The 27,446-nt window shown below is 41.7% G+C and overlaps 1 protein-coding gene across 3 annotated transcripts in view; it reads left to right on the forward strand.

The window, feature by feature from the left end:
* The window catches only part of robo4 (roundabout, axon guidance receptor, homolog 4 (Drosophila)), a 140,847-nt gene that overhangs the window by 47,468 nt on the left and 65,933 nt on the right, over positions 1–27,446 (forward strand). For all 3 annotated transcript variants that reach the window (XM_073029726.1, XM_073029728.1, XM_073029727.1), the window contains exons 3-5: positions 23,838–23,995; positions 25,123–25,243; positions 27,102–27,240. In XM_073029726.1, coding sequence (XP_072885827.1) covers positions 23,838–23,995; positions 25,123–25,243; positions 27,102–27,240 — 418 coding nt within the window. The remainder of the gene's footprint in view (positions 1–23,837; positions 23,996–25,122; positions 25,244–27,101; positions 27,241–27,446) is intronic.

Genomic DNA, 27,446 nt, shown 5'->3' on the forward strand with positions numbered 1-27,446 from the left:
CTTTGATCTAAATATGATAACATCTTCAATGATTCCTATGCAGGAATCATAAAATATGGAACATATTCACAAGTTAAACCTAGTGTCCAACCAGTCTACTGCAAACCAATGCCAGTTCTTAATTTCTTGAAGGGGCAAGTGGAAGAACTATCACGTATTTGCTGCACAAATCACTCTCTCACCTAGATGGGGTCAGTTGTGCTGTGAGGATTACATTCCTTGACTTCTCTAGTGCCTTTAACACCATCCAGCCCAAGATCTTAAAGCACAAACTAACGGAGATGGGAGTAGACTCTCACATGGTGGATTGGATAGTGGACTACTTGACAGATAGACCTCAGTATGTGCGGTTGGGAGACTGTAGGTCTGACACAGTGGTCAGCAGCACAGGAGCGCCACAGGGAACCGTACTCTCTCCGGTCCTGTTCACCCTGTACACATCTGACTTCCAATATAACTCGGAGTCCTGCCATGTGCAGAAGTTCGCTGATGACACGGCCATAGTGGGGTGTGTCAGGAATGGACAGGAGGAGGAGTATAGGAAACTGATACAGGACTTTGTGATATGGTGCAACTCAAACTACCTGCGTCTCAATGTCACCAAGACCAAGGAGATGGTGGTGGACTTTAGGAGATCTAGGCCTCATATGGAGCCAGTGATCATTAATGGAGAATGTGTGGAGCAGGTTAAGACCTACAAGTATCTGGGAGTACAGTTGGACGAGAAGCTAGACTGGACTGCCAACACAGATGCCTTGTGCAGGAAGGCACAGAGTCGACTGTACTTCCTTAGAAGGTTGGCGTCATTCAATGTCTGCAGTGAGATGCTGATGATGTTCTATAGGTCAGTTGTTGAAAGCGCCCTCTTCTTTGTGGTGGCGTGTTGGGGAGGAAGCATTAAGAAGAAGGACGCCTCGCGTCTTAATAAGCTGATAAGGAAGGCGGGCTCTGTCGTGGGCAAAGTACTGGAGAGTTTAACATCGGTAGCTGAGCGAAGGGCGCTGAGTAGGCTACGGTCAATTATGGAAAACCCTGAACATCCTCTACATAGCACTATCCAGAGACAGAGAAGCAGTTTCAGCGACAGGTTACTGTCGATGCAATGCTCCTCAGACAGGATGAAGAGGTCAATACTCCCCAATGCCATTAGGCTTTACAATTCAACTGCCAGGACTTAAGAACTTTTTTTTTTAAAGCTATTATTAATGCTTTTTGAGTTAGTGATTTAGATGCATATCATATTATTACTGAGTTAAGTATTGTATGTAATGAGTTTTTGCTACAACAAGTGTATGGGACATTGGAAAAAATGTTGAATTTCCCCATGGGGATGAATAAAGTATCTATCTATCTATCTATCTATCTATCTATCAAAGACTCTTCCAGTGATGGAATGATTCCTATAACAGCTGTATCTAATGCATAAGTAGTAATGTCATTTTGCAGTGACTAGAAGATAATATTAGGTTAGATAGTCAATCATGAACAGCATCTTTTAGCAACTTCTCAGGTCCCATGTGTGGAGTTGGTGGGATCCCAGCTTTCCTTTCACAAAATGTGATTTGCTGCAATTTGTGGAAGATTGGATGTGACGAGCACCATCACAAGCCATACATAAACAATTGTACTCTTAAACTATGTTGTCATATGAAGTCAGATCCTTCACTGCTAAAGTTTTGCAGGGCTATGGTAATTGTCTCTTCAGTTAAAATGGTTTAGTGAAGAAGATCATTTGGATATTTGAGAGGAAATATTGAGGGACTTCATTGTAACAACATGCTACTGCAATAGTCCAAGTATATCTTTGTATAACTAGAGGTATTGTAAACTTGTGGACTGAAGCCTGTTAAGGTTGATTTTAATATGAATGGCAATCATACCTAGAAGTAGTTGATCTTCATTCCAGGAACGATTCGATGTTAAAGTATTCCAGAATATTGCTTGATTTTTTGGTGATGCTAACACTATTGTACCATGTCTTTATGAAAATAAGAAATGGAATTGGACTGATGTGAATCAGGAAGATTTTCTCAATGTAAGTGCAGATTTGAGAAGCAAATCTCTACTGGTTCACCATGATTGGGCAGAAGCCCCAATGCATTAATGCATTTAATGCTGCATTTACAGTACAGCCGTTGTCTTTAGCCTTGTTGGGGATGATGGGCAGGAACAGACAGTATTCGTATTGCATTCTCTCAACAAAGGCAAACATAACCATGTGTAAAGTGAGAAGGAAGTGTTATCTTTGCTCTGAACAAATTCCACCTAGTCCCACTGGAAAAAGTTTTTGCTGCTGTTACAGATCACAAATGGTTTTTGGCAACTTTGTGTGTAAAAGTAGCAATTCCTGCCATAAACACAAGAGATTCTGCAGGGGACAGTTTTGCTTTAACAGTGTAATTGGCCAAAGCAGTGTAATAATCAGTGTCCTTTTCAAAACATTGCATGAATCAGCTGTTATTGATAGAGACAGTTCAATTTTTCACTCTTGAACTTGTTGGACAAGGATTTTCCATTTACAAACAATGAGATGGTCTTGTGAACTTGGCAAGATGTATGACCAAAACAAATCTATGAATGCAGACTGAGAGGTCGGAGCATCTTGGACAAGAGCTCAGTGAAATTAACTCCTATTCTATCATATTTATCATTGAAAGACCAACAAATGAGTGGACATTCCAAGCCTTCTCAGAAATCACACCAAGTTTGTATTTGTTGGCACTTGTAAGAGAGCAGAGTGTACCGCTGAAGGCAGGTCTTTGCTGATAATGATGCGGCTGAGTCCACAACCCTCCGAAGCCTCTTATGATCCTGTGCATTGGCTCCTCCATACCAGAGCGATGCAGCCGGTCAAAATGCTCTCTACCGTACTTCTGTAGTGAGTTAAGAGTGCAAATACTTCAGTTCAAGGAAATGGTCAAATGTTAGAGACAGAAACGCAGTTACTGGATTGAATTGCCTAAGGAAACTAGTCAATAGACAAAATCAGTGATGAATGTGTGGAGATGTAGATGTCAAGGTTGTATAATTTATACATTCGTTGATAATAGATGCACTTTGAATCTTTGATCAAGCTGCACTGCTTAGCAACCCCCCTATTTAACACTAGTCTAGTCACAGGACAATTTTCAATGACCAATTAACCTATTAGCTGGTATGTCTTTGGACTGTGGAAGGAATATGGAACATCCAGAAGAAACTCATGTGTTCACGTGGAGAATGAACAAACTCCTTAAAGACAGTTGCACTCTGGAAAACCCTGCGCTGTAATAATGTCGCACTAACCACTACACTACCGTAGTGTTAACACTGACACAGAGACCCTAACCCTCCTTCCTGAAAAACAGTTGTTTTTATGACCTCTGCTTTCCATTCCTCAATCTTTTTCCTCATGGAGTAGAGGATAAGTGATGATTGGATCAAGTAATCGGTAACCGTTTGGTCCTTAGCAAGCATTGCCACTCTAGGGGGTCCAGAGCCATGTTTCCCCAGCAGCTGGTTTTAGATGTCATCTCTGTGTTGTGACCTGTTGATCGGCAGCTTTCATAGTTGATACTAGACCAGGTGTGGGTGGACCAGACCCAACCAAAGCGCTTCCAGCAGCTCTTGGGCATTGGAGCACTCCTCAAGTATTAATGTGGCCGGCAAGACTGCCATTTATTATTTCTGCCAGATTGTCATTGGATAGAAAAACAGAAGTTCAGATTAATATTTAAATGGTGAAAGGTGTAGAGGGACTTGAGAGTGCTTGTGCATGAATTGCAAAAGGTTGGTTTGCAAGGTGCTATGAAAAAGGTAAATGCAGTATTGGCCTTCATTGGTAGAGGGCCTGAACTTGAGAGCAGGCAGGTTATGCTGCAACTATACAGGGTACAAGTGAGGCCACACTTGGAGTACTGTGTGTAGTTCTTGCTCCTTACTTGAGGAAGGAGGTGCATGTATGGCTTCAGAGGTGATGCAGAGGAGATTCACCAGGTTGGTGCTGGAGATGAGGGGATTAGGCTATGAAGAAAGATGGAGTCATTAGGGACTATACTCACAGAAGTTCAGAGGAATGAAGGGATGTTATAGAAACATATGAAATTATGAAAGGATAGATATGTTTGAGGCAAGGAAATCATCTCCATTGGTAGGTGAGACTAGAACAAAGGAACATACCTCAAGATTCAGGGGAATAAACTTAGGATGGAGATGAAGAGGAATGGCTTTTCCAAAGAGTATTGAAGACACAGTTATATTTTTGCATAGTTGGGAAATTGAGGGTTGTGGGGGAAAAGGCAGGTAGATGGAATTGAGTCCACAGCCAGATCAGCCATGATTTTATTGAATGGTGGAGCAGGCTCAACAGGACAGTTGACTTACTCCTACCCTTATTTCCTTACAGTAGATTCTGGTTAATTTGGACACATTGGTATTAGCACATTTTGGTCCAATTAAGTAGCAGCCCCAATTAGGCAAAGTTACATGGAAATAGTTAAAAAGGTGTAAAGAAGACGAACTACCATTTAACCGAGTAACAACTTATGCATTTAAATGAAAAATAGAACAAATTAGAACACCTTCAGTACTACTAAAATGCTATAAAACTCTATTAGTTCCTAATAGTTATCAGTGGAGGAATTAATCCAGTGTATGCTGCCGTGTTCTTTTGATTGTCTGTAAATGAACAAAACCAGTACTGACACCTACTGCCTTCACACAGTGCCTTCCATGATTGCATCCTCCAAGTTTTCATTTTTATTGTAACATTCAAGATGATTGTCGATACCTTCAAATTCTTTGTAGCTCCTAACTTGTTGAAGTAGTGAAATTGTTTCATTTTCACTCCCGGCCATTTCTGGCATTTCCAAGCCTGAATACTTGTAACCACAGTGACAAAACAGTTCTGAATTGTCTTCCTGCTTATTTTTTGCCAAGTGTCTGTGAGAAAAATCATTGCTTTTTGAATGCAAATACATACAAATGATGCTATTTAAAAGCTGTTTGCTCTAAGCACGGTGCAGCGTCTAATGGCGAGACAAATGTACATCTCTGATGTTAGTTAGAAATTATTTGGCAACAGTCATCTGTCCTAATTAAGCAGCATAGTGTCCCAAATAAACAAAGGGAATTTTGGCTATTTTCTCAATTAGTTTTTGTTCCTTAAGAGTTGTTCTAAATAATTTGCTGCCCTGATTGACCAATGGCCCAAATAACTGGAATTCACTATATTCTTCTGTTCTTAGTTCAAAGTTATGAAACTACTTCTTTAAAAACTACAGGACATGAGATAAGGGTAGGATAGGCATAGTGTATTGGGTTTTGTTGTATTGTGATATTACACAAGGCACTTACACTAAGAAGGTAGAGAATGTTTGTTTGATGTGACAGACCTTAACCAAAGCTGTAAACACAACACAATAATATGGAATGATCAATTATGTGACATCGTACTTAGGGTGGTAGTGACCCAATGACCTTAAAGTAACAAGTGCAGTTAATATCACAATCCAATACACCTCAGTTGAGAGTGCCAGGACTTTGACCCAGTGATAATGAAGGAAAGATAACTGTGAGGAGAGCTTGAAGCTATTAGAACATAGCACATGGATCAGTACACCACAGGAACACACATTTCAATCCATCATGTTTGTATCAACCACAATGCTAAATTAAATCTGCAATTGGGATTGAAATTGGTTTATTGTTGTTACATGTACTGAGATACAATAAAAATTTGTCTTGTATACTGTTCATACAGAATATTGGTATAGTACAAGATAAAAAAATAACATATAGAATTAAGTGTAACACCTATAGAGAAAGTATAGTGCAGGTAAACAGTGATGTACAAGATCATAACGAGGTAGACTGTGAGGTCAAGAATCTAATTTATTGTACTGGGGAACTATTTAAGAGCCATAACAAAAGGATAGAAGCTGTCCTTGAGTCTGATGGTACGTGCTTTCAGACTTTTGTAACTTCTGTTTGATGGAAGAGGGGAGAAGAGAGAATGCGCGGTGTGGGTGGGTTCTTTGATTATGCTGGCTGCTTTTCTGATGTAGTGAGAAGTATGGACAGTGTCCATGGAGGGGAGGCTGGTTTCTGTGATGTGCTGAACTGTGTCCACTACTCTCTGCAGTTTCTTGTGGTCATATGCAGAGCACTTGCCATAACATGCCATTACGGATCCAGATTGGATGCTTTCTATGGTACAGAGTGAAAAATTGGTAAAGGTAGACAGGGTCATGTTAATTTTTTTTTAGCCTCCTGAGGAATTAGAGGTGTCGGTGAGCTATCTTGACCATGACATCTACTCGGCAGGACCAGATATTGGAGATGTTCTCTCCAAGGAACTTAAAGCTCTCAAATCTTTCAATCTCAGCACCGTTGAATTAGACGTCTTTCCCCACCCTGCATGTTAACGTCAAAAGCCTCTTAAAGACCACTCAAGTACTTGTTTGTACTACCCCTGGATGCCAGGTCCAGGCACCTACCACTCTATGTGTAAAACAGAAACTTGTCCCACACATCTCCTTTACACTTTCCTCCTCTCACTGTAGATAAATGTCCTCTAGTATTTGACCTTTCTACCCTGGCATAAGGTTCTGGCTCTCTGCCCTTTCTATGCCCCTCATAATTTTATATACCTCTATCAGCTCTCCCCTTAGCCTCTGATGCTCCAAGGAAAAACAACTCAAGTTTATCCAAACTCCTTATAGCTCATATCCTCAAATCCAGGAACTTGGTAAACAGCTTCTGCACTCTTTTCCAAAGCCTCCACAACCCACTTGTAATGGGAACTGCATACATTACTTCAAATGTGAAGTAACTGAAGTTTTATATAGCTGCAGCATAATCTCTTTACTCTTGTACTCGGTGCCCTGACCAATGAAAGCAAGCATGCAATGCACCTTTACCACCATATTTACTGTTGCGGCCATTTTCATAGAGCTATGGACTTGGAGCTCAAGATTCCTCTGCATTTGGATGCTGTTGAGCGTCCTGCCATTAACTGTATCCTTTCCCTTGACCTCCCAAAGTGTAGCACCTCACACTTGTATTAAGTTCCATCTGAAGCTTCTCCACCCACATTTGTAACTGATGTGTATCCCTGCTCCATCCTTTCATAATCCTCAACATTGTCCACAGCTCCACCAATCTTTGTGTCATCTGCAAACTTACTAACCCACTCACCTACACTTTCATTCAAGTCATTGATATACGTCACAAACAACAGAGTAACCCAGCACTGGTCCTTGCAAGAGCCACAGGTCAGGGATCTCCAGCCATAATAACATCCTTCCACCACTACCCCCTGGCTTCTGTGGGCAAGCCAATTCTGAATCCAGGCTACCAAGTAATTGTGGATCCCACACATCTTAATTTTTTGGATAATAATGTACAATAGTGTTGGCGCGTGGCCTAGTGGATAAGGCATTGGTCTGGTGATCTGAAAGTCACTGGTTTGAGCCTCAGCTGAGGCAGCGCGTTGTGTCCTTGAGCAAGGCACTTAACAACACATTGCTCTGTGATGACACAGGTGCCAAGCTGCTTGGGTCCTAGTGCCCTTCCCCTGGACAAACATCGGTGGTGTGGAGAGGGGAAGGCTTGCAGCTTGGGCAACTGCTGGTCTCCCATACAACCCTGCCCTGGCCTGCACCCTGGAAACCTTCCAAGGCGCAAATCCATGGTCTCACGAGACTAACAGATGCCTATAAAAATGTACAATACCAATATATCTGCTGGACTTGTTCTTGCTGGCTTTTCGTGACTTGCTACCTTGAACTGTATAGATGTTCAAACCAATGGACGGGGTGCAAAGCCAATAGGTCGCTTTCTGCCTGGTAACATTGAGCGTCATGAGTGTTGTTACCTATCAAGAGAACTTGAGATGTTTTCAAAATAAAGAGCTAACCACATGATGCCAAAAACCCTTCCACTGACTTGCTCTGGCAGTTTCGCATTTCATTGGTGGGTCCAGCTTGAGTTTTCGGTCAATGGTGGTCCTTCTGGGCGTCAATGGTGGGGCTAGAAATGGCAATGCCTTAGCATGTTAAGAAAGTCCTCTCAATTCTGAATAATAGTCTGTCAATGTGATGTTGCAACTTAATTGCAGTTTTAAAACTTCCAGCCCTTTGAACTCAAAATCAAAATTGAATCCATTCAAGGGGTTGGTCATGCTCAAGGCAAGATCTGTCATTTTAATGAAGCAAATAAATAGTGAAAGCACCTGGCACGTGAAGCAAGATTTTAGCATTTTTCATTTCAAAACACTGTCATAAGGTAACTGCTTTGAGATCACTTTCAAGCAAATACTCTGATTGAAAGTTGGAAGCAGCAGTGCATGTACTAACTGCCAGAAGGCAGCTGTTTTATCAGCTGGTATATTGTGTTGGGGCCCATCTGTGGTGCTAAAGGAGATATTCTGTAGAATCAGCAGGCAAGTTGAACTAAGGTGAGCTCTGCAAGGGAGGAATTAGTTGAGGAGACCTTTAATCAGTAAAGATTCTGGCTTGGATAAAGCAGTGGCTGATTGACAGGAGACAAAGTGGGAATAAAGAGAGCCTTTTCTGTCTGTCTGCTGGTGACTAGTGGCGTTCCACAGGGGTCTGTGTTGGGACCGATTCTTTTTACGTTATATGTCAATGATTTGGATGATGGGATTGATGGCTTTGTTGCAAAGTTTGCAGATGATACAAAGATGGGTGGAGGGACAAGTAGTTTTGAGGAAGTAGAGAGGCTACAGAAGGAGTTGGACAGATTAGGAGAATGGGCAAAGAAGTGGCAGATGGAATACAGTGTTGGGAAGTGTGTGGTCATGCACTTTGGTAGAAGAAATGAAAGGGTTGACTATTTTCTAAATAGAGAGAAAATACAAAAATCAGAGGTACAATGGGACATGGGAGTCCTTGTGCAGGATTCCCTAAAGGTTAATTTGCAGGTTGAGTCTGTGGTGAGGAAGGCAAATGCGATATTAACATTAATTTCAAGAGGGCTAGAATATAAAAACGAGGATGTGATGTTGAGACATTATGAAGCACTGGTGAGGTCTCACTTGGAGTATTATGAGCAGTTTTGGACCCCTTATCTACAAAAGAATATGCTGAAACTGCAGAGGGTTCAACGGAAGTTCATGAAGATGATTCCAGGATTAAACAGCTTGCCATATGAAGAGTGTTTGATGGCTCTGGGTCTGTATTCACTAGAATTCAGAAGTATGAGTGGTAACCTCATTGAAACCTATTGAATGGTGAAAGGCCTTGATAGAGTGGATGTGGAGAGGATGTTTCCTAAGAAGGAAGAGTCAAAGACCAGAAGACACAGCCTCAGAATAGAGGGGTGTCCTTTTAGAATGTAGATGAGGAAGAATTTCTTTAGCCAGAGCGTGGTGAATCTGTAGAATTCATCACCACAGGCAGCCTTGGTGTACATATATTTAAGGCAGAGATTGATAGATTCTTGAAAGGTCAGGGCATGAAGGGATATGGGGGGTAGGCAGGAGATTGGGGGCTGAGAGGAAAACTGGATCAGCCATGATGAAATGGCTGAGCAGGTTTGATGAGCCTAATTCTGCTCCTGTATCTTATGGCCTTAATGTGAATTGAAAGTTTAGTGTGAACCTCCCTTATCAGTCTCTTCTGTATTGGATGCCCAATGGTATTGGCAAGGGAGGACTTTGAGATGTGCACATTATAACCAAATGCCTTAATGCTCTTCCCAACAGGTGAGACCAGGTGATTCTTCTCTCAAGCCAATTGGCAGACTGCCATTAGGAATCAGTAACTTCCGAGAAGCTCGAGTCCCGGTCCAAGCCTGGTTTGATCTCTTGGGTTTTGAGCTGGTTAGGGAACACTATAGTACACTATGGATTATTGCACCCCACCACAAATTTGTGGACCTTTCATTGTGCAGTTAGCTAAAGCAGAGGCCTTATACACCCAAATCTTCAACCCTCTACCGAGATAAATAAAATGTATAAAATACAGTAGATTGGAATTATTCTGACTTGGTCAAGGTTGAGTTTATTGTCATATGCACAAATACATACACATTTCTGTACTTGTAAACTGAGGATCTGGTAAATGATCTCATCTGCCTTTAACTCACCAATTCAAGAATTAGTAGTTCAGGCAGGAATTTGGACTAACATGAGTACAAAACTAATGATATATCTTGTTCTTTGAAAGAAAATCAAAATACGAGGTACGGTTCAAATCCATGTAAAGAATAATAGAGGCTGTCAGGAAATCTGATCAGCAGCAGCTTGAAGCAGTTAATAGCCTGCTTGATCTGTCTTGGTTTTTGCAATGGCTGGCTATCAGAGCAACTCATGCTAAACTTCATTAATCACATCAGAAGACTTCTTTTCCTGTCAGCTTTGATTCTAATCTTTTTCATGTCCCATTGTCTTGCACTGCTCCATAAAGTAAGCCCTTGTCCTCTAAATGAGTACCCAGGTGCTGCTCGTAAATCCCTGTCACACAACCGCTGGTGTGTGGAGGTCGTGCAGACTGATTGAATCCCACAATCCTTTGCACTTGGCAACCATACTAACATGCTCTCGAATGAACTTTACCCTTTCTTGACCTTCATCTGCGGCCCTTTTGTCTTTTTTTCAGCTGCTCAATACAATATGGGCATACAGTATATGTTAAGATGATGCATCAAGAGGGCAATTTTGTTGCTGACTGCACTGCATCCCTGTCCAAGAACTGCAGAGGACTGGTCATTGTTAGGCTTGGGGCCTATGTTAACTGTGATCCTTCAGATTTTCCCTCATTTTAGTCAGGCAGGCAATGTTACGTCTAAATAAACACTGCTGTTGGCTGTTTTTATAAATCTCCAGATCTTCTGTCAAATGATAAAACAAACTTGAGAGGTTTTGGATGAGGAGGCTATCAAGTATCATAAATCAGCAACAAGTGTTACATATCTCAATGTTTTGGAGTTGTCAGGAAAGCAAATGTACATAACTGGGCTACATTTTTAGCATTTGTTTGCAAGTAGAGAAAATTAAATTTCAAGTCTTTACTTAGGCAGTGATAACTGGTATTATGGGACCATAAACTGAATCCACTATATGTCTGTATTATCTCTCCTAAAATGGGATTTTAGCTTTAAACTAATCTACTGAACAATCCACATTAATAGAATTCCAATATAAAGGAAATATACTCGCACATTGCTTACCCTGTGATTGTAGAAGCAGATTGATAGCTGCCGATGTTCAGGGTCTTCGTTGAGTGCAGAATAAATTATTTTTGTAGTTTGTACCAATGTTTGCCAATTAAATCACTGTAGAAAATTGTCAAGTTAAGATTACTGGTGGGTTTAGGAGTCAGGCCTACTACTCTGTACCCCATCAGTCATCCTTGCTAATTTGGTCACATAAACAACATTATTATAATGTCTAATGAAACTGCTTGAATTAGAAGGTCAATAACAGGAGGTAAATTCAGTTTTCATTATGGGGCGGGGTGAATTTCTGAATTGGGATGTGCAGGAGGAACCCTACAGAAATTCGCCTCTGTATACTGAAACAGCGCAAGAGATCATCTGGAACAGAGTGGTGCCCATGAGCCCATTTCCACATCATTCAGAAAAGATCAGATCACCTTCCCAATGGACTGGCTTTGGCCACACCTCTTTGACATTTTGTGGGATGGACCAGGTACTGCACCTCGCTTGTGACCAGGATTCTCTTTCTCTTCGCATGATGGTTTGGGGAGGGTGTCATTCAGAAGAATTTTTTTTCCCCTCTGATCAGTGGATGGATCATTAACAACAACCGCTGTTGGCACAGGAGGAAAAGTATTGGGGGAAAGATGTGAACTGTTAATTCTTGGTGGCTGTCTTGCATCGGTCCTTACACCGAGAGAGGTCAGTAGATGAAATGAGCTGCCAGAGGAAGTGGTTGATGCAGGCACAATAACAACATTTAAAAGTCACTTGGTCAGTAAATGGTAAGAAGGGTTTACTACAGGGGTTCCCAACCTGGGGTTCATGAACCCCTTGCTTAGTGGTATTGGTCCTTGGCATAGAAAAGGTTGGAAACCCCTGGTTTAGAGGGATATAGACCAAATATGGGAAAATAGGACTAGCTTAGATGAGCATCTTGGGCAGCATGAACTGGTTTAAAAGATTAGCTTTATTTGTCATACAGTTGGCCCTCCTTCTCCGCGGGGGATCGGTTCCGGGACCCCCCGCGGGTACCAAAAAATGCAGATGCTGAAGTCCCTTATTTAACATGTCTCGGTGCCATGGTCTTTAGGACCCAGCGGAACCCCGGACCTTATTTAACCTGTTTCAGTGTGGTGGTCATTAGGACCAGAATTTATGTTCATGAAAATAATGATGATCATGATTGAAAATAAAGTGGAAGTAGTAAAGCGATTAGAAAGAGGTGAAATTATCGGTCATTGGAAAAACGTTAGGCTACAGTCAGTCAACGATCGGAAAAATTTTAATGGAGCATGTGGAAGGGCCTGCCCCGATGAAAACTACAATTATTACTAAGCAACACAGTGGTTTAATTATTGAAATACATGTTTCTTAAGTGTTTTATATACATAGAAAGGTAAAATGTATACTATATACTAAGACAAACGTTTGACTAACTCATGCTAAATAATACCGGATGTACCTATTCCAATTTCAAATCCGACTTAAAGATGGACTCAGGAACGGTACTCGTTCATAACCCGGGGACTGCTTGTACTTTAAAGTCATCTCTAGATTACTTATAATACGTAATACAATGTAAATGCTATGTAAATAGTTGTTATACTGTATTGTTCAGGGAATAATGACAAGAAAAAATAGTCTGTACATGCTCAAACAACAGGTGCTGGAGAGAGAACTTCCGGGTTTTCCCGGTCCACAGTTGGTTGAATCCGTGCATGCGGAATCCGCGGATAAGGAGGGCTGACTGTATATACATCGAAATATACAGTGAAATGGGTCGTCTTGGTCAGGGAGGTGCTGGAGACAGCCCGCAAGTGTTGCTGTACCACCGTCACCAAAAATGCACGGCCACAACTCACTAACTCTAACTCGTACGGTACACCTTTGAAACGTGTGAGAAAACTGGAGCACCCAGGAACCCACATAATCACGGGGAGGACGTGTGAACTTCTTACGGACAGCGTCGGGAATTAAATCCCGCTCTTACAGCTAGTGCTACAAAGCGCGATGCTAACTGCTACACGACCGTGCTGCCCGCTGAAGTTGGGCTAGAGGGTCTGTTTTGTGCTGTACTATGCAACTCAGTCTCTCCTGCAAGGTTAAAACATTAATACTATAATTGTAAGTGAGTTTGAAGGCATGTTCCTCTTAATAACTTGTGAGCTAGTAATGAGTGATGAATTACCAAGAGCTGCAGTCCGTAAAAGGGAGAGACTTGCTTAGCAGCTCTAATTTAGCTTAACGCTCAAAGTTTACTGCTCAAGCACTATTGTCCTTTCACCCTCTACAGAACACTCTGCGCTTGCATTTTCTTTTCCCTGAGGTACACGGTGAGAGAGTGCCTGTGCCAACAGAGCTCATTTAGAAAAATAATTCACACTTAATTTGTGCCGCAATTAAACAGCATCCGACATACATGAGTAGACCTTCTAATGAACAATATGTTAGTGATCGAGGATCTGACGAGGCTACAAGGCCCTCATTAACATTATAGCCTCCCAAAGGACTTGTTAGGCATTTACTGTGTCAGCCACATTATCCAGATGAATTGTGGGACAAGGAGAGACCTTGTCTGTAAACTGAGGCAGCAAACTGTAACATGGTGACATTTGCCAGAGCAGTACAGGAGGATTGGAAGGGGCAATCATCAACCAGGACTTTAATTGAATAAAGAAACAGCTGCCATTCCACTGAAAGGAGCAGTGGGTGAGAATCACAATTGTCCCATTGAGCATTGTGGCAGATTATAGACCATCCTTACTCAATGGTGCTGCATTGTTTTTGGAGAAGCAGTGGAGTGTTTACCTGTAATCTTCACAATTACTGGAAAAATTGAACAGGCTAAATGTCTTTTCAGAATTATAAAGGATAGCTGTAGAGAACATACTTCTACAGATGCTGGAATCTAAAATTTGGTGCCTTAAAATTGAGGTAATCAGTAATAAATACAAAAAGGACTTCAGAAGAAAATTCATCTTTTGAAGAACCCAGCATCAGAAAGATTCTTGGGGGAAAACAAAGAGAAACTACATATGTTCATGGAATAAAAGGGAATATTATTGAGTGCAATGATGTAAATAGATGAGTTGTGTATGGAGTGTGTCCACTGAGTGGCCAGTCTGTCTACTAAAATTTCCATGTAGGTGTGTGGAAATTCTTCCAGCAGATACAGAAGGAGTAGGATAAATAGCCAGCAGAGATGGGTTCTGATGTGCAGAAAGCTTTGATTTCAATTACATTCGTGTTTCTGTGATTCTTATAGACTGTCCGGTCACTCATTTGGTTCCATGAGATTCTCTGGATTCCAGTGAGTGGAGGTTGGATTGAATGAAGTGCACACCCATAAGGTTGTAAAAGTACTTCAGAGTATTGGTTTATTATTATTGTTACCTGTACTGAGGTACAGTGAAAAGCTTTCCTTGCATACTGTCCATACAGATCAAATCATGATGCAGTGTGCTGAGGTTGTACAAGCTCAAACCATAACAGATGCAGAATAAAGTGCACTAACTGCAGAGAGCATGTAGTGCAGGTAACCAATAAGGTGCAAGATTATAATGAGATAGACTGTGATAGGTAACCTGCCATGCTAACTGTTCGTGTGTTAACAAATTATCTCCAACTCTTTGACTTACAGTCGGCCCTCCTTATCCGCGAGTTCTGCTTGCGCGAATTCAACCAACTGCGAATCGAGAAAACCCGGAAGTGCTCTTCCAGCACATGTTGTTTGAGCATGTACAGACTTTTTTTCTTGTCATTATTCCCTAAACAATGCAGTATAACAACTATTTTACATAGCATTTACATTGTATTAGGTATTATAAGTAATCTAGAGATGATTTAAAGTATACGGGAAGATGTGCGTAGGTTACTGTGGATTGGGATCGAAAAAAAATCAGAAGTTCTCTTACTATGTAAGTCAAAACAGGTACATCCGGTATTATTTAGCGTCAGTTAGTCAAACGTTTGTCTTAGTATACAGTATATATTTTACCTTTCTATGCATATAAAACACTTAAGAATGTATGTTTCAGCGCCGGGCTCGGGAAGTTCCTGAGTTCAATCCAGTGACAGACCACTTCCGAGCGCGCTCTCCTTCCATGCCTGGTTGATGTGAAGGATCAAAAACCCCAAACGCCAAAACTCAATAATTAAACCACTGCATTGCTTAGTAATAATTGTAGCTTTCATCGGGGCAGGGCCTTTCTCACTTTATCCTTTAAAATTGTTACAATCGTTGACCGACCGGCTTTTCCAATGACCGATGGTGATTCACCTCTTTCCGATCACTTTATTATTTCCACTTTATTTTCAATCATGATCGTGATTATTTTCGTGAACAGAAACACTGCGGATTCAGAGCTCGACCGCCGGGTCCTAATGTCCACCGGACTGAGACAGGCTTAATAAGAGACTTGAGCATCTGCATTTTTTGGTATCCGCAAGGGGTCCCGGAACCAATCCCTCACGGATAAGGAGGGCCAACTGTATTTGTTTCCAGTCACACTGCCTTTCCATGGTCTATAGATTCACCTTTACTTTTTCTCTCCTATTCATTTTTCTTACTTTCTTTATCTCTCACACTTTTGCTTCTTTCTCTCTTTCTTCCACCCTTTCAGGAATATCTTCAATTCAATTCAAGCATATATGAATATCTAGGAATACAGCCAAACGAAACAGTGTTACTTTGCGGCCAAGGTGCAAACTACAGTGCCGACAGTCATGCACAGCAAAGAGCACACATAGCACACACAAGATAGTAAGCACATAAAGATGACAGTAGGATCCAGCCATACAAAAAAAAAGTTGTCCGCACCCGAGCCATGAATGCCGCAGAAATCTTCAGCCCACCACTGTCTTCTGGCGAGCAAACACTGGGGAGCAGCACCGACTCCAGCCTGGATGCTGCGCCACACTGCCCCCAGTGGAGCACATGGGCTTTGACGTCTCTCTCCTGGCAGGCAACATCACTTACACTTCCTTGTAAATGGTTTGTAAAACACGGCGGGACACAAATTGCATTTTCCTGACACAGTTGTGTTGGGTCGTGAGTTCCAGGATTTAGACCTAGTGATGGTGAAGGGCCGATGATGTATTTCCAAGTCATGATGGTGTGAGTTGTGGAAGGGGACCCGTAGGTGCTAGTGTTCCCTTTTTCTCATGTAGCGGATTTAGTTATCAAGTCATATTGCATAGAAATGGACCCTTCTGCCCACTATGTCCTTACTAAACTTTATTACCATCTATAAGACTATAATTCTATAAGCAGAATTAGGACATTTGGTCTATTTAGACTGTTCCACCATTCAATCATGACTGATTTATTTTCCATCTCAACCCCATTCTTCTGCCTTTTCATTGTTAACATTTGATGCTCTTACTAAATCAAGAACCTATCAACCTCAGCTTGAAATACACCCAATGGCCTGGCCCTTCATAGCCATCTGTGGCAATGAATCCCACATCAATCTTATTTGCCAGCTACAGGACTGTATCCTTCCATACCTTGTCTATTCAAATACTTGTGAATTGTCTCTGAACTGCAATAATTGTACCTGGTTCCACCACTTTCTCTGGCAGCGTGTTCCAGATAGCAACTGCCATTTGCTTTGAAAAAAAAGTACCCATCGGGACTCCTTCCTCTATCCTTAAACCGATGCCCTCTTGATTTTTGACACCCTTGTTCTAACTGGCTGTGTTTTCTGAAGTTGCTATTTCCCGTGGCAGCTGGTTGCTGCAGGACACCTTGGGGCTGAGGTGGGCTAAACCTGATAAGTGAAACCTGATGTGGGTCTGCTCCAGGATACACACCTCCCATGTGTGTTTGGTTACAGACTGACTTGGATTTTTTTTTTAATTATTTCGTTAGAGCTACAATGTGGAATAGGCCCTTCCGACCCTTCAAGCTGCACCACCCAACAACCCCTGACAACCCCGATTTAACCCTAACCTCATTACAAATCAATTTGCAATATCTAATTAACCTACCTGGTACATGCATAATAATCTCTCCTCGGGCTTAAAGCCGGGTAGAGGTATCTGAAGGGATACCTGAGGGATGATGCCCTGAAGAAAATGGCAGAGGTTGTCATCGAAACGTCGGTTATAATTGATACCTGGACCTGACTTGAAGCCCGAGAAAAGTTTACTTGGCATATGCGCTGGGAAAGCACCAGATCCTTTTTCTACACAGTACATGTTTGGACTGTGGGAGTAAACCGGAGGACTCAGAGAAAACCTACACATTCCACGGGGAGGACGTACAGAGAATGCCAAGATTGAACTCTGAACTCTGCTGCCCCGAGCTGTAATAGCATTGTGCTAACTGCTATGCTACCATCGTGCTCTATGTTGTCCTGGGAGCTGGGACAATGTCCATTCCAGCATAACCCAGTTACTGCTTCACTGTGGAGACTGATTAGCATGGTGGAAGTCATAATATCTCTCATAATTTCAGTGAAACTAATGACCCCCTTTAACTAATCACCTAAGCAGTTGAAGGAGTGGTAGGACTTGAAGGTGTAACATCTCCAGGTGCGAGGTGTGGTGATACCTCTGAGTAATGGGTGTACATAAAAATGTCCAAAAATCAATCGTGCAAAAAAGAGATTTCCCAACTAAACACTTGCTGAATGCTGGAAGGTCATTGAACCCTCAATGTGCATCTAGATGCAGGAATATTGGCAACTACTTCTTGTCATTTCCTGTGATCGATATGGGAGTGAGACGTTATCCAGATGAAAAGAACCTGACCTCACCTCTCCTTTAGACAATCAGGGGAACTGGTGGTGAGACATTCTCCATAACACAAATTATTAATGGTGGACTTGCAGGCTTTTGGATGTCTTAAAGCACTGTTGAGTGCAGATGAGACATTAAAGCAGGTCCCTACCAAAAACTGCCATGGTAGCAGTTTGAAGAGTGCAAGAATTCTCTGGTGCCTTGCCAACCCTTCCTCCCTTCGACAACCAACACAGTCAGAAGTTACTTCTGCCATGTATTTCATGGATGAATGGAGGATGATACTGGTGCTGGATGGCATAATTGCACCCAGTACACATCAAATAATAATTATTTTATGGAGACACAAGAGACTGCAGATGGTGGAAAACTGGAGCAACATCAGATCTGGAACCAGTCCACATGAAGAGTCTTGAGCCAAAAACATGGACTATTCATTTCTCTCCGTAGATACTGCCTGACCCACTGAGTTCTTCTAGCTTTTTATAAGTTACCGTACATTAATTTTATGGAGAACTTTTACAATGTTTAGGTCCAATGTGGCCAAATTTTACCATAAATATCAAGTGATGCAGGTGACAAAGTCAATTCAGGCTTCTAACATGGTTTCACTGCACGTAATCTGACCAGTTTTTTTTTGTGTTACAAAGGCAAACCATATTGAGTACACCAGCCAATGAGGTTGGTAGGAGAACAACCGTTATTGGAATGCAATAATTCAATTATAGTGTCACTTAATGTGAATTTGAAATTATACCCCACCCCACATTATTAAATGAGTTTACATATACAAAATGCTGGAGAAACTCAGCAGGTCAAGCAACATCTATGGAGGGGAATGAATAGTTGATGTTTCAGGCTGAGACCCTACATTAGGACTAGAAAGGAAGAGGGAAGAATCCAGAATAAGAAGGTGGGGTGGAGGGGTGGAAAGGAAGTACAAGCTAGAAGGTGATAGGTGAAGACAGGTGAGGGGGGAAGTGGGATGAAGAGAGAAGCTGGAAGGTGATAAAAAGATAAAGGGCTGAAGAGGAAGGAAACTGATAGGAGAGGAGAGTGGACCATGGGTGAAAGAGAAGGAGGAGGGGCAGCAGAGGGAAGGTGATGCTTCCTTCCTTCCTTTATTGGTGTTGGCATTGGTTTAGTATAGTCAAATGTTCCAAGATACAGTGAAAAATATTTGACTGCATACCATCCAGGCAGATCATGCCATGCATAATTATACTGAGATAGCTGAAAGTAAAATAGAATGAATGCAGCATATAGTGTTTATAAAACAAGGAGAAACAAGTAATTTGCTTTGATTCCGTGTTTCTTGGTATTCCCCAGTGAAAGGACTTGCCCCATCTCTATTTCTTCCAGCATAATAAAATGTTGTAGGCAAGCTAGCCAAAACAACATCTGCTGTTGCACTAGAGCAGCTATTTGCACCTTGTTTCCAATCTCCAAATCTGCCCTTCGGTATAAACATTGGAAACAAGATCACATTGGAGAATTACTTACAGCTTGAAATGATGAATGGGATACAAATTCCAGTCTGTTGGTATTTAATGAGCTGCTGGGGGTATTCTTGAGAAGGGATTGATTGACATTCTGGTTCTTTGAGCCTCAGGAACTGTGTCTCTTATTCTTTGTACTGAGAATCCCTCTGCTGGCTTCCAGAGATCACTACACTACTGAAACAAAAATGGAAGTGGATTTTTGGGTCACGCACAATATTCTCTGAGATGGAAAATGTATTCTGCTGTATTTACATATAACAGTAACAGTTGCCGATTCCTTGGTGTCTGGATTGAGTTTCATAGTAACTAGTGGTTAGATTTTGTAATGGCAAAAGTTCTTGTTTTTCCAAATTTGTCTGTGAATCTGTCAGCAACTTTACAGATTTCTGATGGGTGAAGCGTTTTTCTTGGAATCTTGACGTTGTTCTCAGTCATCTCCACCACAGGCTGTCCTGTTTTGCAGCCTTTAGTTGAACCAAATGACATTAATGATCAGGTGAGAAGTGTCAGGATTCTGATTTTCTCCAAGACACCAAGAAAAGTAAGTTTGGTCCATCAAGTATTTGCAGGCTCACGGACCCATCCTATTCTGGACTGACTTCACCTGAAGTCTCATCTCCCTACATTGCTATCAGCCACTATTGTGAGTGGGAATAACAAAAAGATTAATGTCGAATTAATGCCCTTGAATGAAAAAAAGTAGTGGATACAGTCCAAATCATCACGGGTAAAGCCCTCCCCTCCACTGAGCACATCTACATGGAATGTTGTTGCAGGAAAGCAGCATCCATGATCCGAGACCCCCCACTCTTCTCACTGCTGCCATCAGAAAGAAGGTACAGGAGGCTCAGGACTCACAGTGCAAAGTTCAGGACCAGTTATTATCCCTCAACCATCAGGATCTTGAACCAGTGGTGATAATTTCATTCAACTTCACTTGTCCCATCACTGAACTGTTCCCCCAAACCTATGGACTCACTTTTAAGGACCATTCATCTCATGTTCTCGCTATTTATTGCTTATTTATTTGTCGTCATCATCATTATTATTATTTTTCCTTTTGTATTTGCAGAGTTGGTTGTTCGTCTGTCCTGTTGTGTGCAGTCTTTCATTGATTGTATTACGGTCTTGGGTTTACTGAGTATGCCCGCAAGAAAATGAATCTCTGGGTTGTGTATGGTGCATGTATGCACTTTGACAATAAATTTACTTTGAATTTTGAATTAATGAAAATTGGTGACGCTTGGCATGGGAATTGTGCCTGAAAGGCCCGATTCTGCTGTGTATCTTTCTTGAACTATGACCCCCCCCCCACACACTAGGAACAATGTACAATGGCAAGGTAATCTACAAACCTATCGTTGTGGGGTGCAAGGAATCCAGAGCACCCAGGAGAACTGAAGCGATCAGCAAGAGAATGTATGAACTCCACCGAGACAGGAACGGAGGTTATTGAATCCTGGAACTGCAAGATGGCAACTCTACAAGCTGCATTATTATCCTGATTATTTACAAGCCATTTTCTTTTAAAATATCTTAAACATCTACTTTTGCATAATATATGAGTAAGTTTAATGATGCCATGGGACTTAATAACAAATCCCTGGTGCTCAGCAATGTATGTAGATTGTAATTCCTACAGACGTTATAAAATATGATTGATTTATTGAAATCCTTGTTTCAGTTTCTACTTTTATCCTATGTATATTCAAATTTTCAAGCTTTGAAACGATTAAAATTTTAATTGAAGTTATATTTTGTTCATTGAATATGAATGGCTGCTTATCTAATTTGACAATATCACTGCAGAACAATAAGCACTCAGTGGCCACTTGATTAGTTGCTCCTGTACCTGCTCATTAATGCAAATATCTAATCAGCCAATCATGTGGCAGCAACTCAATGCATGAAAGCATGCAGACATGGTCAAGAGATTCAGTTGTTGTTCAGACCAAACATCAGAATGGGGAAGAAATGTGATCTAAGTGACTTTGTGGAATGATTATTGGTGTCAGATGCGGTGGTGGCTCATATGGCAAGATGCTGTTCATTGACGTCAGGTTGGCGTTTAATGCAATCATTCCTCAGAAGCTGGTGGATAAACTATCTCTTCCATTTCATGCATGTCTCGTTTAGTGGTTTACATGTGTATGGTTGAACGATGATAAACCTGAACTTGAGAACCTCAGGATCTGCTGATTCCCTGGGATTTTCACACACAACAGTCTCTATGGTTTACAGAGAATGGAGCGAAAAATTTAAAAAAAAGATCCAGTGAGCAGCAGATCTGTGGGTGAAAACACCTTGTTAATGAGAGAGGTCAGAGGAGAATGATCAGATTGCTTCAGGCTGACAGGAAGGTGACAGTAACTCAAATTACCATGAGTTACAACAGTGGTGTGCAGCAGAGCATCTCTGAACACACAACACGTCGGAACTCGAAGTGGATGGGCTACAGCGGAAGACCAGCATTCAGTGACCCCTTTTATTAGGTGCCTCTGATACCTAATAGATCACCACTGAATGTAGATCCATTTGAGTTTATGTGCAATAGTAGCTGATGTTGAGGTAAAAAGGGGAAGTTCATACCCAGAGGTGGCTGTAATCTTTTGGGTTAGCCTCAAGTTATGACTGCAGGCTCCTTATTAGTGTTAGGTCATTACAAAGTAATGAATATGGAATCAATTTTATTGATAATATGGGCTTCATCATCAGGAAGTCTGAAATTATTTCACAAGCAGTTAATTTCTTTTTGAAGTGTAGTCAATCTCTATATGAAACAAGCGGAGACTTGATGGGCCGAATGACCTAATTCTGCTCCTGTGCTTTTTCGTCTTAAGATTCTATGGTGAATCTTAAGACCATAAAACATATTATATGAATTATATGACTTAATCTCTTTGCCGATGACCAAGTGCGAGTTTGGCCAGGACCCTCAGTTTCATTTGACAGATAACTTCAATTTATTTGACAACATGCTGTGTAAAAGCATCCAGTAATATTTATCACAATAAGGTAATTTTTGAAAGTAATTATACAGCCAAACACTGTTCTCCAGAAAGAATTCTCAAATGGGAATGAGGTCGGTGACTAGTTTAGCCATCTTAGTGGTGTGGGCTAAAATAATGAGAAACTTTTATTTCCACGGCATTTTTCATAACCTTAACTTCACAGGATATTTGTACTGTAGAAACATAAGTAGTTTTCTTACATCAGTGGCACAATTATGTTTATTGCAAGCTTTAGGGTAGGGTCTGGTGTCAGCTTTTGCTTTGGCTGTCCCCATTTAAAATGACCTTTGCTTTATAATTATGTAATTAGTTGACATTTCATATTCAACTAGGGTGTAAGAAATGGAAGCAAGAGGAGGCAATTTGCTACCTCCTGTCTGCTCCACCATTTAATAAAATCGTGGCTAACCATTTACCTCAGCACTACTTTCATGTACTGTACCCATCATACCCTTAATAATAGTCAGCAAATGAAATTCCAAGCAACACACACAAACTGCTGGAGGAACTCAGCAGGCCAGACAGCATCTATGGAAAATAGTAAACAGTTGACGTTTCGGGCCGAGATCCCTCGTCAGGATTGAAATTCCATGACAATTTCAGGGAGAGAATTCCAAAGATTCAATGCCTACTGTGTAAAGAAATTTCTTTACATCTCTCCTGAATTTTGAGACTGTGACCCCCGAATTCTAGATGCCCGAGCCAGGGGAAGTCACCTCACTGCATTTATTTGATCAAATCTCATAAGAAATCTCCTCTGCCTTCTTTGAATTAGAGAAACAACAAGCCTAAAGTCTGCTCAATGTCTTCTAATGGGACAAAACCTTCACTCTGAAAAGTTGGAATCTTTAGGATCAGTTTTGGATTTGTGCTGCCATTTTGGATTGCTGACCTAATCGGGCAAGTTGGGGTTGAGAAACCATTAACTGGTTAGGAAGGCAGCGAGCATCCATTGTGTCATCCTGAACTCTTTGTAGAAATCCTCTCGTGGAAGATTTTCAGCTTGAGTGAGGATTTCTAAGTGATAGGTAAGTACCTGATAGAATTGAAGCATCTGTAATTATAATTTAATATTTGTTGTCATGACTGAGGAACACATTCCTAAGTTAGAGACGCAAGAGTCTGCCAATGCTGAAATCTGAAGTAACACACAATCTGCTTGAGGAACTCAGTCGAGCAACATCTGTGGGAGGAAAGGAATTCTTTTCCTTCTATAGATGCTGCTCGACCTGCAAGTTCCTGCGGCAGATTGTTTGTTACATTCAATAGTTAGTCTAGGTTTCCTGTCATTGTCTGCAGTGTAGTTACTGAAGGTCATTGTTCAATGCTAGGTATTTTCTTAAACCTTTTTCATTGTTTCTTTCTCCCAAATATGAGGTGATTGTTCAGCTGAGCTGCTGATGTTGTTCCATTACAGCCCTACGGGATGAGTTCCGCCTACAGCCCAGAAATGTAGTGGTGGCGTTAGGTGAGCAGGCCGATATGGAATGTCTCCCACCCCGAGGTCACCCAGAGCCAATTGTCACATGGAAGAAAGATGGGGTACCTCTCAATGAAACAGACGGCCATTACAGAGTGAGTCCATTTCTTGTTTTCCTCCTCTGCTCAAACTTCAGGGGTCCTGGAATTACCTGGGATGTGGAAAACCATTTCTAAACTTGGGATTCTCCAATGAAACTACAGAGGAATTCAGAAGGGAATTTGCTTTAGCTGATTATCAGAAGACTTTCCTATAAAAAGCATTTTATTTCCCTAAAACAGACAAATTTATGTAGTTTGTCAATGTGGTGAACTACATATACCTGTCTGGACACCCCCCCCCCCCCCCCCCCCCCGCTGACTGCTCCTGTGGCTCCTCCCACAGACCCCGGTATAAAGGCGATTAGGGCCTGAGCCCTGCCCTCAGTCTCCAGGATGTAGCATGGTGGTCAATTGCTGCTTGTTCTTTCTTCCAGTCAATAAAAGCCTATATCTCGCCTCACGTCTCAGAGAGTTATTGATGGTGCATCAGTCAATAACCAAAGCTCAGGTATATCATGGTCGTGTGGTCATTGCTATTGGTAAACTTCCCATTGTTTGTCTGTTTAAGGGTGGCTATGCTTTAGGGCAGTGGGTTACAGAATTATGGAATCATGGGAAAAGTCTCACTAGTGACAGGCTTCCCATTCCAGCTTCCATCATTGGTCAACAATGAGGACATCACCACAAGATCCCTGGCCTGCCTTGTCTCAGATTCCACGTGTCATCCAAAGCTTCAATTACTGATCACCCAGTGAAAATGATTCCACCTGCATCCATCCCCTCCCCTCTCCCCTCCATCTCTTCCCCCTTTCTTTGAAATTTGTTGGATGCATTTTCTCTATTCATGATTGAAATATGAGTGAGTCACACTGCAACTGAGATTTGGGAGATATTGTCCTGATTTGTTCCTTGTTTTAGAAATCCACCGCCAGGATACTTGTACTATATGAATTTCAGTCACTCTAACAGTGTGAAAACCTTTTTCTTTTAAAGAAAAAAAATGTGATTTTTTTTTTTGTCTTTTCTTCAAAGATATGTGAAAACAATGAGGAAGTTTATAATTTAAAATGCGGGTTAAATATCTCTTCTGTTGTTCTCCACTTAGCAAGAGAGTGAAGCAGAAAAGGCCTTTGCTATATGTGGGATTTTGTTTCAGTTTCATGGTTTGTCTTTTCCTGCAGGTCAGTGTTGGCAAACTCACCATTTTGTACACACTCAAGAGTGATTCGGGAGTGTACGTGTGTGTAGCAACAAACAAAGTGGGGCAGCGGGAGAGCAGGCCAGCCCGAATGTCTGTTTTAGGTGAGTAACACTTGGCAATTCTCATCAGAGATCAGTTTGACTAGAAGTTGATTTATGAGCTGGTTATAAAAATGGTTACTGCGTGAAAGACTCAGTTACCCCTGGTTTTGATGGTGTTGATGGCCAGAAAACTGGGAGAACTTCCTCTCAATTTTTGGAATAATAAACATTGACCAGCTAGTTTTTTTTGTTTTTAAGATAACAATATTATTTGCAAAACTGGAGAAAAAATTGCTTCTTTCACATGATCAGAACTAATTATTTTCAAAATACCAAGAAAAAAGTTAGTTCCACTGCATTAGATAACAGTCCAATTTGATGAAATTGCTCACAAAGTTCAGAGTTCATAGATACCCTCCTGCCAATCCTCCCCTATTTTGTCACTGGATCCATCTGCCATTCACCTCTCCCCTATTGGTTCCCATCCTCACCTCCTCTACTTACCAGAGTCCAGCACTGGTAACCCTTTGTATTTCTGCTTATCGTCCTCCAGTAGCTGTCCCTAGTGTTCACATTATCCTCCACCTCCCTGCCCCCCATCTTGCTCCATCTGCCTCTCCATATATTTTTTCTCCTCTGATACTCTGTCTTTTCCATGTATTACCCACCTGCCACTGTCTCCCATCTCCATCACCACTCCCTTCCCCTACCTGGCACAACTTTTTCTTTAAAACCAGTCATCTTGCACTGGGTGGAGATACGTCTTTACCAAAGGAGGGGTAAGGTGCTCCTTCTGTCTGCTAGTCAGCAGGTTGTCCTTGGGGTAAAGTGCAGCACTTGCTTAGTTCCCCCCCCTCCCAGTCAGCCACTTGTTAAGTAGGTGGTGGATAGTTGTATGAGCAGCCGGTGAATATCACAGTTCCTGGTTATGTGACCTCCAGGCAGACAATCTCTGAGGAGTATTGATAATGGCTGGAGTCACCCGGCTTGCAAAGTCGCTGCCCTGAAGAAGGCAATGGTAAACCACTTCTGCAGAAATATTCGCCAAGAATAATCGTGGTCATGGAAAGACCGTGGTCACCTCTGTCATATGACATGCATATAATGAACGAACAAACAACTTACACCCCTTCTCTGCCCACCAATCACCTCAGACTCCTATCTCATCACTCCCCTTCTTCTCTTTACACTGGCCATCTGACCCCTCTACTCTCACTCATGATATACACATTTCACCTGAAACATCCCACTAAATACTCTGACCCCTGAGTTCCTCCAGCAGATTGTTTGTTGCTCCGGATTCCAGTATCTGCAGTCTCGTGTGCCTTCTTTGAAGGAATTCCTGTCTTTGGTGACTTCTCTGCAGCAATGTTGGTGCAAGTTCAGTTAATGATGGTTCCTGTAGACTCTGCGTGAGTGGAAGCCTTGACCTTGCTTCTTTGAGGGAGACCTGTACAGTCACTGGTGATCCATTTCGAAGGGCACCAAATACTTGGTTGCAGAATTCTTGTTGAAAACAAGACAAAGGCTGGAGGAGAGTTTGTATCCATCATCCTCTAGGTCCTGGGCCAGCTCATTTCTATTGCACCATTAGCATTAATAACAACATTTGGATAAAAACATAGAATAGAGGTGTTTAGAGTGTCCATGCTATATTACCCAATCACTCTATGACACTCGTACAGTGTTCCTTCATGATTTTGGAGTGCTAGACTGAATTACAAGGGGACATACATGGGGTCTACTTTTGGAACTGTACATTATCTCACTCCTCTGATGGATGGCTTTGCTATCACCACATCTACCCAGATTTTTGGATCTTAAATTATTCTCTGTCAGCAACTTTTATTCATTCTTGGCTTCCAGTGAGCACTCGCATTTCATGTGATAATAACTTTCTCATCCCCTTTTTTTCCAGAAAAGCCAACCTTCATTGAAAGGCCAAGTGATGAAACAGTGACAGCTGGAAATAGCGTCCAGTTTACGTGCAAAGCTCGAGGTGATCCGATGCCTCAAGTGCGTTGGAAGAAGGAAAATGGAGAGCTTCCCGTTGGGAGGTCAGTGAAGTGACTTTAAAGGTTAGCTGACTAGTCTGCACAGTAAATTTGGCACCCAAACAGTGTTCCTGGAATTGATATACAGTACTGTGCAAAAGTGTGAGGCACATATGTATAGCCAGGATGCATAAGACCTTTGCATTTGTCAATGTGGAATGGAGAGCAAGCTTGTAAATCTGGCAGGAACAAAGAATGTTGGTTATGAT

This window comes from Hemitrygon akajei, chromosome 26 (genome assembly GCF_048418815.1).
Source record: "Hemitrygon akajei chromosome 26, sHemAka1.3, whole genome shotgun sequence".
In the NCBI taxonomy this organism is placed as follows: Eukaryota; Metazoa; Chordata; class Chondrichthyes; order Myliobatiformes; family Dasyatidae; genus Hemitrygon; species Hemitrygon akajei.